The sequence below is a fragment of the Pseudophryne corroboree genome, chromosome 7, assembly GCF_028390025.1.
Source record: "Pseudophryne corroboree isolate aPseCor3 chromosome 7, aPseCor3.hap2, whole genome shotgun sequence".
In the NCBI taxonomy this organism is placed as follows: domain Eukaryota; kingdom Metazoa; phylum Chordata; class Amphibia; order Anura; family Myobatrachidae; genus Pseudophryne; species Pseudophryne corroboree.
In genome coordinates this window covers 49,286,769-49,299,372 of record NC_086450.1, presented here as the reverse complement: position 1 = coordinate 49,299,372, position 12,604 = coordinate 49,286,769, and the positions used below count along the sequence as shown (strand labels likewise).

General features: G+C 44.4%; 1 protein-coding gene across 5 annotated transcripts in view; it reads left to right on the top strand.

Moving 5' to 3' along the window:
* IKZF2 (IKAROS family zinc finger 2) overlaps positions 1-12,604 on the top strand; it is a 149,938-nt gene that overhangs the window by 118,567 nt on the left and 18,767 nt on the right. For all 5 annotated transcript variants that reach the window (XM_063933147.1, XM_063933145.1, XM_063933146.1 and 2 more), the window contains one exon: positions 5,783-5,950. In XM_063933147.1, the coding sequence (XP_063789217.1) occupies positions 5,783-5,950 (168 nt within the window). The remainder of the gene's footprint in view (positions 1-5,782; positions 5,951-12,604) is intronic.

Genomic DNA, 12,604 nt, shown 5'->3' with positions numbered 1-12,604 from the left:
GGGTGATATTACGTCCTTGAACATGTAACTTGTTGCACCTGGATGTACTGTAATGAGTACAGATATGCTGTAGCAGTGTTTCCCAGCTCCAGTTCCCTAACAGTGCATGTTTTCCAGATCTCCTAGTTGGTGCATTGGTGTATTCATTACTGGCTGACACACTGAGGACTGGAGTTGGAAAACATTGTAAAGTGTGTCATCCCTATACCAACTCAGTACAACGGACATTTGTCTGTCAGTGGGAACAGTGGGATGTGACATACAGATGTAGCCATGCTCATCCAGCCTGCGCGGGTGCAACTTAGTACGCTGAGTTGCGGCTTAGTGCGCGTACTAGTGGCGGGCACACTTGCCGTGCCTGGGTTGTAGCAAACACGACAAGCTGCAGGCTGCATGAGCATGGCTACATCTGTGTGTATACTGTATGTAATAGATATACATATATGTCCTCATACATCTTTGCTGCACTCACACCAAACAGCCCCTCTTGGCACGCCAGGTTGCGTGATCCTCTTCTAGCGTTGGACGTCCTTTTTTGCTTCTTTTTTGCAGAAGATGCGTCCTCATCGCAACACAATTCGACTAGGATGCACGAGGAGACAGTGCTGTGTAATTTATTACACTTTATATTGTGTGCGACTGAGTCTCCGAATCTGTATACAAAGTGCAACAATGTAGCAGCCGCAGTTTTTCCCCAATACAAGTTCTGTTTTGCTCCATATACAGACTCAGTCGCACACAATATACAAGTGTCATATATCACACTGCTCAGCACAGTCTCCTGATGCGCGCTAGGTGCATGGCATTGCGGCTAAGACACATTTTCTGCAAAATAAGACGCCTGACGTTAGCAGAGTTGCACAGGAGCTGGCGGCTCACTCACGCCAGGCATCTCATGGTGTAATGAGGCTGGATGTATGAGGACACATCTGTACCACTCTTGGGTGTGCGGTCCCGCTCTGATATATGCTCACCAAGGTGTGTATACAGTATATCACAGCGCGACTGCTCACCCAAGAATGGTATATCTATTACATACATACTTTTGAATTAACCAGGTGTGTGCATTTTGTTATCTGCATTGTTTCTGCAGTGCTGCTGTGTACGGCGGATTCATTCATTTGGAAATTGATGTCACACCTGTGAAATATAACTTTATAATATGAGCAGTTTGAATCCCTGTACAGCCAGCTGTGGAAGTTATCCCTGTATTTGCCATGAATAATGTCTGTTATTGCTGTGGGCATGTTAGGACATTCCGCACTGGTGTCCCAGGGTGACACAAATGATACACTTCACATTTGTTCACACACTGTGTTTGGAAATAATGACATCTTCTCTCCCTCGCACCGATCACACCTCAGCATTGCGCTGATGACACTGGCACTGCCCCATCACCTCCCACTGTCAGACATCCAGTCACTAACGTCTTATATCATACTGTATGTAATAAATGTGGCTCATAGAGATCACTTTGGGGTTCTGTGCCTTGTCATTGTGCCTTCTGTATGGTCACAGAATTCACAGGTCGCCTGAAACAAACAACTTGCAATGTTTTAGGAAGAAACATATTGAACACATAAGTATACTTGTATACTTACATGTGTTGTATGGAACCCTATTCTAAAATAGACAATAATACAAGCAGGTGTAATATATATATATATATATATATATATATATACATACAGTGTATATATATACATACAGTGTATATATATATATATATATATATATATATAATGGGAATGCAGTCACCATCCTGGCGGTCAGGCTCCCAGCGGTCAGCATACCAACGCCAGAATTCCAGCCGCTACAATGCCGGCAGGGGGCCGAGGACTATTCCCACTCGTGGGTGTCCACGACATCCATACAGTGGCAGTAGAACCTGAGGCCAGCGCAGCAAGCCAACGAGCCCACAACGTGGCGAGTGCAGCGAGCCGCAAGGGACTTTGCTGCGTTCGCCCCCCTGCTGGCATTTACCCATACCCAACGCACACTGAACGGTCAATAAGTGTGGAAACACCCTTATAACAAGGAAATGAGTGAGGAAATATTAATCTAGTGTCTACACATATGATGCAGGAATAGGGGAAATCTTTTTAGAGTATGTCACCGGTATGGCGGCCATCTTGAAGTCGGCCAGCTTGTATGCAACTCAATTTTTTAAATTGGGAAGATAGTCATGTGACCTATCAACCAGATACAGAATTTCATAAGAAAAACAATGTTGTTCTTCGTTTTAACTTATCTTCATTCATTCTCGAGTTTAAGGGTTTGTCTCTGACCTGTACCTGTGGTCCTGTTTACCTCACCATTGACAAAGAAACCATTGCCTCATCACTAACAATAAAAAAAAAATTCCCCCACTCCACTCATATGTGTAGACACTGGAGTAATATTTCCTTACTCATTTCCATTTTAAATGGTGTTTTCACATGTATGGACCACCCTGTATAATGGGGGTCATTCCGAGTTGATCGTAGCTGTGCTAAACTTAGCACAGCTACGATCCTAAACTCAGACATGCGGGGGGACGCCCAGCACAGGGTTAGTCCGCCCTGCATGTCAGTGCCCCCCTCCCCCCCCCCCCCCCCCCCCGCACAAATACAAAAGCCTTTGTATTTGAGGAGTAACTCCTGCGGCTGGCCGGGAGTTGCTCGTCGCTCCTGCTGGCCGCCGCGGCCCGCCCCCCCAACGGTCCGGCCACGCCTGCGTTGGCTGGACCGCTCCCCCTAAATGGCGGCTTAACGCCGCTGCTCAGCCCCCTCCCGCCTAGCGACCGCCTCGGTCTCAGAGGTGATCGCTAGGTAACGAATGCTGCCATGCACCGACGCACTGCGGCGCCGGCGCATGCACAGTTCCGACCCGATCGCTGCGCTGCGACAAACTGCAGCGAGCGATCGGGTCGGAATGACCCCCATAGTGTATGTATATACTGTGTGTGTATAAGCTAACCTGCAAATGACGGGAGTCTTTTTTTGCCGAAAATACGTCCTTTAGTCACAACACAGTGCAACTACCACATACCAGGAGACTGCACTGATTAATGTGATATATGACACTTGTATACTGTGTGAGACTGAGTCTGTATATGGGGGGTAATTCCAAGTTGATCGCAGCAGGAATTCTGAAATCTTTTAGCAATTGGGCAAAACCATGTGCACTGCAGGGGGGGCAGATATAACATGTGCAGAGAGAGATAGATTTGGGTGGGGTGTGTTCAATCTGCAATCTAATTTGCAGTGTAAAAATAAATCAGCCAGTATTTACCCTGCACAGAAACAAAATAACCCACCCAAATCTAACTCTCTCTGCAAATGTTCTATCTGCCCCCCCTGCAGTGCACATGGTTTTGCCCAACTGCTAAAAAATTTCCTGCTGCGATCAACTTGGAATTACCCCCGTGAAGCTGAACAGATCTTGTATTGGGAAAAAGCTGCGGCTGCTACATTGATGCACTTTGTATACAGAGTCAGAGACTCAGTCGCACGCAATATACAAGTGTAATAACAAATTACACAGCACTGTCTCCTCGTGCGTCCTAGTCGCATTGTGTTGCGATGAGGATGCATTTTCTGCAAAAAAAGAAGCAAAAATGACATCCAACGCTAGCAGAGGCTCCAGGAGACTGCACTGATTAATGTGATATATGACCCTTGTATACTGTGTGAGACTGAGTCAGTATATGGAGCAGAACAGATCTTGTATTGGAATAAATCTGCGGCTGCTACACTGTAGCATTTGGTGTCAGATTCACAGACTCAGTCGCACACAAATATACAAGTCTCATATATTAAATTAATCAGCGCAGTCTACTCGTGCATCCTATTCACTTTGTGTTGCAACTAAAGGTGCATACACACCAGAACAATATCACTGAGATACAATATGATCTGCGACGGGACCAGTGCATACACACTTGTTGAAGGGGAAGGGGGGGGGTCATGCTGCATTCGGCAGCATGACCCTCGCAGGCAATGCCGCCCGTCGGACCTGCATGCATGTCAACGATGACGCTGAAGCACGCATCGTCAGCGACATTGGTGGTCATTCCGAGGTGTTCGCTCGTTATTTTTTTTCCGCAACGGAGCGATTAGTCGCTAATGCGCATGTGCAATGTCCGCAGTGCGACTGCGCCAAGTAAATTTGCTATGCAGTTAGGTATTTTACTCACGGCATTACGAGGTTTTTTCTTCGTTCTGGAGATCGTAATGTGATTAACAGGAAGTGGGTGTTTCTGGGCGGAAACTGGCCGTTTTATGGGAGTGTTTGAAAAAACGCTACCGTTTCTGGGAAAAACGCGGGAGTGGCTGGAGAAACGGAAGAGTGTCTGGGCGAACGCTGGGTGTGTTTGTGATGTCAAACCAGGAACGACAAGCACTGAACTGATCGCACTGGAAGAGTAAGTCTCGAGCTACTCAGAAACTGCACAGAGAAGTCTTTTCGCAATATTGCGAATCTTTCGTTAGCAATTTTGAGAAGCTAAGATTCACTCCCAGTAGGCGGCGGCTTAGCGTGTGCAAAGCTGCTAAAAGCAGCTTGCGAGCGAACAACTCGGAATGAGGGCCCTTGTGCATACACACTGGACGATATCGTGAACGATGTGTTCGAATTGAGCACATCGCGCCGATATCGTTCTGGTGTGTACACACCTTAAGACCCATTACCTGCAAATAGAAGCCGAATGCTACAAGATTCTGACGCGACCTGGTGTGCCCAGAGGGGCTGTTTGGAGTGACTGCAGCAAAGATGTATAAGGACATACTGTATATGTATGTATATGTGTGTGTGTAGATATGTATATAAATGTTACAAGAACTGCATCCATTATATGTCTTAGCTAATCGGATGACCTCTTATAGTGGCACTGTGATGATTCCTGATACGACATTAATTGTACTGATGTCACTAGATGTCACTTATTTGATGTGCATACAATACATATAGGGTGATTTCCCCGTTAAGCGCATATACTTTGCACTTTTTCCATCTAATTTGTTTTATTCAGTGCTGGTTTCGAATTTTGATAGGAGGAAGCGTGTTATATTCTCATTATGCTATTGTTTGGAAAATGATGTGATAGGTCCTAAAGCTCTGCTCTTTCTGTCACTGCTGGTAAAGGTTACTAACTGATGCTGGTCACTGTGAATCCGCCATGGCACAGCGTTAATCTATTTGTACATTGTTGTTTGCTTGTTAATTGATTACAGTTGGTCCTCTTCAGTCTAGGACAGGAAAGGAAAGTTACCGGACGTAGGACCTGTGCGTGGGGTTTCTATGGGGTTATATATCCCACCTTGCTGCCCTGATAGATCTCATTGTAGAGTTTAATACTTCTGCAAGCGGCTCAGCGTGTAAAGTGCCCTATAGATCCTTGTATAGATCCTGCATGTGATTATATAAATACGTAGATGGGTTTTTTCCACCTTATTTTGCTTTTTGCTGCTAAGCCTAAGGGGCATTCTACACATTCTGTAACGAGAAGAGAGATAATTGTGCAATACAGCCGGTGGTGATGGGTGCACGTCCTAGTGATAATGTAGGAAGACTGGCCAAATAGAAGCTGCAAGTAACTTCCTCGTCTTGGCTCACTTATAGTACCAGCCGGGCACTAAAATAACATTGACGATGATACATCTGTAGCTAGCCCTGGATCTATGCTGTCCCTTTGTGGGTCTATATCTTGATGACAAAAGGAAATATACTGGCATATTTGTAACACTTTACATACATGTACCCGTGGTTATAATTAAATGGGCTCCATTGTGTCTTTGTTTAGGGGAACGCCCTTTCCATTGCAACCAGTGTGGCGCATCCTTCACTCAAAAGGGGAACCTCCTGCGCCACATTAAGCTTCACTCCGGGGAGAAGCCCTTTAAGTGTCCATTCTGCAGCTACGCCTGCCGGCGGAGAGATGCGCTTACAGGGCACCTCAGGACGCACTCAGGTTAGTTCCCTTTACTCTTGGTTATAATAGTTTCCCACCTTTAGATCCCTGTAATACATTGACTTGTTCATGCCCTGCTGCAGTGTTTACCAACGATATTGCTTTATCTTTCTGTATCCCTTCTATATTCAAGTAGAGATGTTTATATGTGTTGCCCGGTGTACAACACAGTCCTGCTGTTCTCCCTGCATTGTCTGGAGAGAGCAGCTCTGCATCATATCCAAGGGCAACAGCAACAGACAAATCTGCCAGACAATGTAAAGACCTAGCAAAAAAAGTACAGAAACAAGGAAAAACATAAACTTTTATATCAATATGTCATTTATACTATGTGTATAATTTTCTATTTATATATACAGTGTTCCCTAACATTATGAAGAGGATGGAGTATATTGATTGAACAATATGGAATAGTTTCCTATATTTAGCAATAATATTCTTTAGAACAGTCTTCTGACAATGCTGCAGCAATAAAGTTACCGTTTAGCAGAAGCAGATATCACTTAGGCCATCGTGAACCACCACTAATTCTATTACCATGGTCATATTCACCGTCACATATAGCTCCAGCAACAGCATAACTGGGATATCCTATAGGAGCCAGATCAACCTTTGCTGCAGTAATAGTAATAACCTTTCACAGTGCTGACGGCTGTGTCTTCAAACGCCAATTCCAGGAACCAATTTTAATGGTTCCCTGTTCCTGGCAGGTGCATTAAGGTGGAGAAGTATCCAGCGTACATTAAAATACTTATTAAAAAGGCATGTATAAATTGAACAGGACATCATAGTATCCCCTAGCAAAGAGCCAACAAGTAAAGGATTCCAATCTATGTTATAGATAAGGCTTGCGCACGTCCCCAGTGCTATCACAGGTTTATTTCCCTGTAGATAAACCTTTACTAGAAGGTTAGGGTGTGGCTCTGCCTGGAAGTGAGAAGTCACATTGGCTGGGGTTTCCAGTGTGGTGTGGCTGGCTGCTATTCCTCTTGTTCATCAAGGAAGTTCAGGAGTCAAATTCAAGCCTTTCTCCAGGGCCTGATGGAACATTGTATCCTCATGTGCTTGGAGAGAAAATAAGTACCAACCAATCCGCTTCTGTCATTTTACAGGCTGTATTTGAAAAATGACAAGAGCTTATTGGCTGGTACTTTATCCCTCTCCAGGCTTTGCTTAATCTCCCCCATAGTGCCATCTTAAACGGCGCTGTGCTTACTTAAAAGCCCTATTGCTGTCTCCTGATCTTCACGCAAGCGCAGTACGGATTTCATGCAGGCGCAAAGGGGACGCATAGGAGTCATTACATGTAGCGTCACAGGGCTGGTGCAATACAGAGGAACAGAGACTTCCGGAAGGGTGGGTTACCATCACACCTCTCCGATGACTCACTTCTTATTACATTCCAGCGCTAAGACATTCTGGGGTCTATGGGGGTCATTCCGAGTTGATCGCTCGCTGAAGTTTTTCGCAGCGCAGCAAACAGGTTACTACTGCGTATGCACCGCAGTATGCAGGCGCGTCGTACGGGTACAAAGTGGATCGTTGCTGGGCGATAGATTGAACAAAGAATCCATTTGCACAGCCGATCGCAAGGAGATTGATCAGAAGAGGGCGTTTATGGGTGTCAACTGACCGTTTTCAGGGAGTGTTTGGAAAAACGCAGGCGTGTCCAGGCGTTTGCAGGGCGGGTGTCAGTCTGACGTCAATTCCGGGACCAAAAAGACTGAAGTGATCGCAAGGGCCGAGTAAGTTCAGACCTACTCAGAAACTGCAAAAAACGTTTTCGTCCCGCTCAGCTGCACACGCGTTCGCACACTTGCAAAGCGAAAATACACTCCCCCGTCTGCGGTGACTATGCGTTTGCACGGCTGCTAAAAGTAGCTAGCGAGCGATCCACTCGGAATGACCCCCTATGTACTAAACCTTCTAGAGAGATAAAGTACCAGCCAAACAGCTCCTAACTGTCATTTTTTGCAAACCCGGCCTGTAACATGGCAGTTAGGAGATGGATGGTCGGTACTTTATCTCAGTCAACTTTATCTCTCTCCATGGCTTAGTACATCGATCCCTCTGTCTCAATACAATAAGTGGCGATGCTGGATGTCTAGTAGCGTAGTGATACATTGACCGCCGCTCTCTGGTACTTACCACCATCATCTCAAGTTCATCTGACAATCATATATAAATCATATATCATCCATAATTATTTATGTATAAATTAATAGCCTTCAGTTTCATTTCATATTGCTTTCTTAATCGTCCACATTGCAGAAATTATTTGGGGCCAAATATAGTAGCCTGTGACTTGCGGGAGTCAGGGTATCCGTTCACATGGTCGACCATGTTATGGTCGACAGTCATTAGGTCGACCACTATTGGTCGACATAGACATAGTCGACATGGACACATGGTCGACGCATGAAAATGGTCGACACATGAAAGGTCGACATGAAAAGGTCGACATGAGGTTTTTTTTTTTTTTTTGTTTTTTTCTTTTGGGGAACTTTTCCATACTTTACGATCCACGTGGACTACGAAGCCGAGGGGACGCGGTGCACTAATTGGGGTTCCCAGTCACTTTACGCAAAAAACGACACGTAAAAAAAACTCATGTCGACCTTTTCATGTGTCGACCTTTCATGTGTCGACCATTTTCATGTGTCGACCATGTGTCCATGTCGACCATGTCAATGTCGACCAATAGTGGTCGACCTAATGACTGTCGACCATAACATGGTCGACCATTCATACCGGATCCGGGAGTCAGTGCTAATCCAGCGAGATAGTGACTAGATTTAAAGCGGCAATCGGCTCTTTAAATCTTGTGACTATCTCTCCAGAGTAGCACTGGTAGTTCTATTTGTCTCACATATTTAATAAGACACTGAGGCTGTTAGTGTAGGAAGTGCACATGCCCACATTGCACTGGCCACGCCCAGATGACATTGGCCACACCCCCACAACACTGGACACAACTCCTCCTTCTAATGATTTCTTGTTCGAGCACACGGCAGATTCTTGCACCATTCCAAGCTCAAACTAAAGTGTATTTTACTATAATTAGCGATGTTGAAACTTTAGCTCGTTAGTAGGCTCTATATTCATATTGCTTTAATAAAAGATGTTAGTGTAACTATATTAATACATCACCACTAGCATAGATCTCTATAACGTAGTCACATTTTTCCAGTTTCATTAACCATAGTTTAATAAATGTTTTTACTTTTTTATGTTTATTATTTATTACCAGTTAATTACGTATATAGCGCTTACATATTCTGCAGTACTTTTCAGAGAAAAAACGTGTCCATTCGCATCAGGAGCTTACAATCTATGGGCCTGATGCAGAGATTATGCTAATGCCACCGCACCCGCAAATTTGGACAAAATTGTGCAAATGTCGTAGCTACCTGGATTTATATTGAGACACCCAACGGCGGCTTTGCAAATTCCAGCGACTGCATACAAAGATGCAACATCTTTCATAGTCAGTTATTTGCATTCCGAGTAACCCAATGGCCAAGTTAACTGAGACTCCGGAGCCAACCCATATGCAACTACAGCAGACGGCACAAAACCTAAGCGTAGAATCAAGGTGGATTAATACCGAAGCAAGAACTGCAAAGTGCTTCTTGGTGGTGGTTCCAAAAAAATCCACATATTTACTTTCACTTTCTTGCAATTTCGACAAGAACTCACGGTTGGTTCTAAATCGGAGTGGGAGAAGGGACCTTCTGACGTCACTAGGGGAGGAGACACGTCACCAGGGGGAGGAGCTACGGCCGAACAGGATACCCAAAAGTACGCTCGCCACCGGGTTACTAAAGGTAATAGTTGGTGGCGTGGATAGTAGAGGAACTATCCCGCTGGCCTAGCTCTTCCCCCTTGTGTCGTGGCTCCTCCCCCTGACGTAAAAGGTCCCTTAGGCCACTTGAATCTAGCATCTACTAAGAACTCACTGGGAGTAATTCAGACTGCAGCGGCTGCGATCGCAGTCTTAATTTTTTGTGTGGAGTGCGCACGCGCACCCCGGGAGCTCGGAAAAGCATCTCAGGGCTGCGATCACCTCTGCCTGATTGACAGGCAGAGGGGGCGTGCCAGAACGTCGTTGGCGGGGCGCGGTCCAAACAACGCAGGTGTGTCCGGACCGTTAATGGGGCGGGCCACGCCGGCTGCGGTGGCATCACATGCAGCCGCTGCGACCCAGGACGCAGTGGGTAGTGGCCTGCCAGCGTGCGGGAGCTGCGCTGATAGGGAGTTACTCGCCGGGTGCTAAAGCATCGCCGCCGTGCTATGCTTTTGCACCAGTGCGGGGGGGAAGGGCCAGACATGCAGGACAGACTAGCCCTGTGCTGGGCGTCCCCCCGCATGTCAGAGAAACTGATCATAGATGTGCTATACTTACACATCTACGATCAGATCTGAATTAGGCCCACTGTTTTGGGCAGATTGTTTTTAACGTGTGAGGAGAAACAAGCGAACTAATGCCATTTTCTGTAAATTCAAAGTCTTTTTGAGAAAAAAATAATACAGTATAATATGGGCTTGATCCAGTTAGGTGTGAGCCTGCCAATGCAAGTTAGTTTCATGAAATTCGCAGACTTCACACAAATGCACGCACCTGAGTAATGCAAGCTCCAATTAGAAATGTCAATTTGTAGCAGTCGCTGTACTTTTGCGCAAATTGTCTGCAAAATGTGACCTGGGAGAAGGGCATGAAAAAGTGGGGAGGCCTTCCAGGACCCCAAAAAATGTGTCAAGTGATCAAGGAAAGTACGGGACGCTCTTAAAAGTTGTCATACGGCTGATTTGTGCATTTTATAAAAAAGTGAAATAAATGATATAAAGCAAATTAATTTTGTTTAACTACAAAGGAATTAAATGAAAAATGCAAAATAAGAAAAATAGAAAAAAGGGTGATTTGGGGGTTATTTGAGGCCACTTTAAATTTAATAAATCACCAAAAGCAATAATTTTTGGTTGAATATATACAGTCATTAATTTTTGGGTGCATATTCTAAAGAAAATGTTGATTTTTGGGGTAATCTGAGGCCATTTTTTTTAAACCCAATAATGACATGCCCAATTAAACTAATTGAAAACTTCCAAATCCCTAATTTGGCATTAGGGGTGTGTCCAAGGGTTACCTTGAAAAAAAAGATCTTCCCTACCTTTTCACACCCTCTGGTGTCTTTGCAAATAAAACACGCATTTCCTCTAAAAGCGCAATTTCCAATGCAAATTTGTCATAAAAACGGCTCGCGCAAGCCAACTCGCACCTAATTGGATTGACCCCTTTTTGTGAGTTGGCCAGCCCAAATTCCTAAGTAAGATCAGCATTGAGCACTTAAAAGGGGCCCTTAATTCGACATTCCCAGCCACCCCCTATGTAACAAGTGCATTCATGTTTTTCTGGGATGATTTTTTTTATATTACCACTCTTTTTAAACAGAGCTACCTGCCTCGTTTGTGGGGTCGACCAAGCTCATTTGCTCATTTGATGCGCAGAGTTAGGGTAGGTTACATATTAAAGTGGTTGGTCACTTGTATGCACCCTTTAGAGTTTAGAACTGGCCTGTGTTTGAAATCTAGTAGGCACCAGTTTAGTCTGCAACAATATATGGAGACTGTAGGAAAACATTATAAAGGGTGTTTATATCATATTTTTCAAGTGTGTTAAGTACCAGCTCTTTCACCCAGTGAAAAGGAGAAAAAACCCCAACTAGGAGGGAAGAAAAATCCAGCCTGAGAGGGAGTGTTGGTCCAGCAACATTCCAGGAGTGAGCTGGGGATTCCACGCCCTGCAATCAGTCTACTGATTACACCAGGGCTCCTGTAGCCTGTCCCGAGACTGAGGCCTGTGGGAAAAATACCTGGGGACCTGGCCCACCTCAAACATATGATACCTTGCAAGCGGCAAGCTCAGGGGGTTTCTACCAGGGAGTTTCCAAATGTTTGATTCAGGAAAAAACATAAAAATAAAAACTTGCCACAATAAGCCTACAATATACATTTGTTGTTGTTGTCAGATTGTAAATAAAAAGCAATGTTCAGTCACAAAGTGTTGCTTATTCACGTATGGTTCTCAAATAGCGAGATTGAGGATAACAGTATATTTAAAAGTGATTTTATCTGTGCCTAGCACACAGTGGGGTATATTTACTAAGCGGAGATAACTTTTTTTTTTCCTCTGCGTAAAAGGGGATTATCACTTTGTTAAATTATAAAGGTAGCTGCATCAAAATAATATTCTCTTCTCCCGCCCATTGAAAACTTCTAAAGTTCCAATCACAGTTAGTAAGTACTAAATAAAATGTACGTGTGATTGACATAACTAAAAAAAATACACTGCTCAAAAAAATAAAGGGAACACTAAAATAACACATCCTAGATCTGAATGAATGAAATATTCTTATTAAATACTTTGTTCTTTACATAGTTGAATGTGCTGACAACAAAATCACACAAAAATTATCAATGGAAATCAAATTTATTAACCCATGGAGGTCTGGATTTGTAGTCACCCTCAAAATTAAAGTGGAAAAACACACTACAGGCTGATCCAACTTTGATGTAATGTCCTTAAAACAAGTCAAAATGAGGCTCAGTAGTGTCTGTGGCCTCCACGTGCCTGTATGACCTCCCTACAACCCA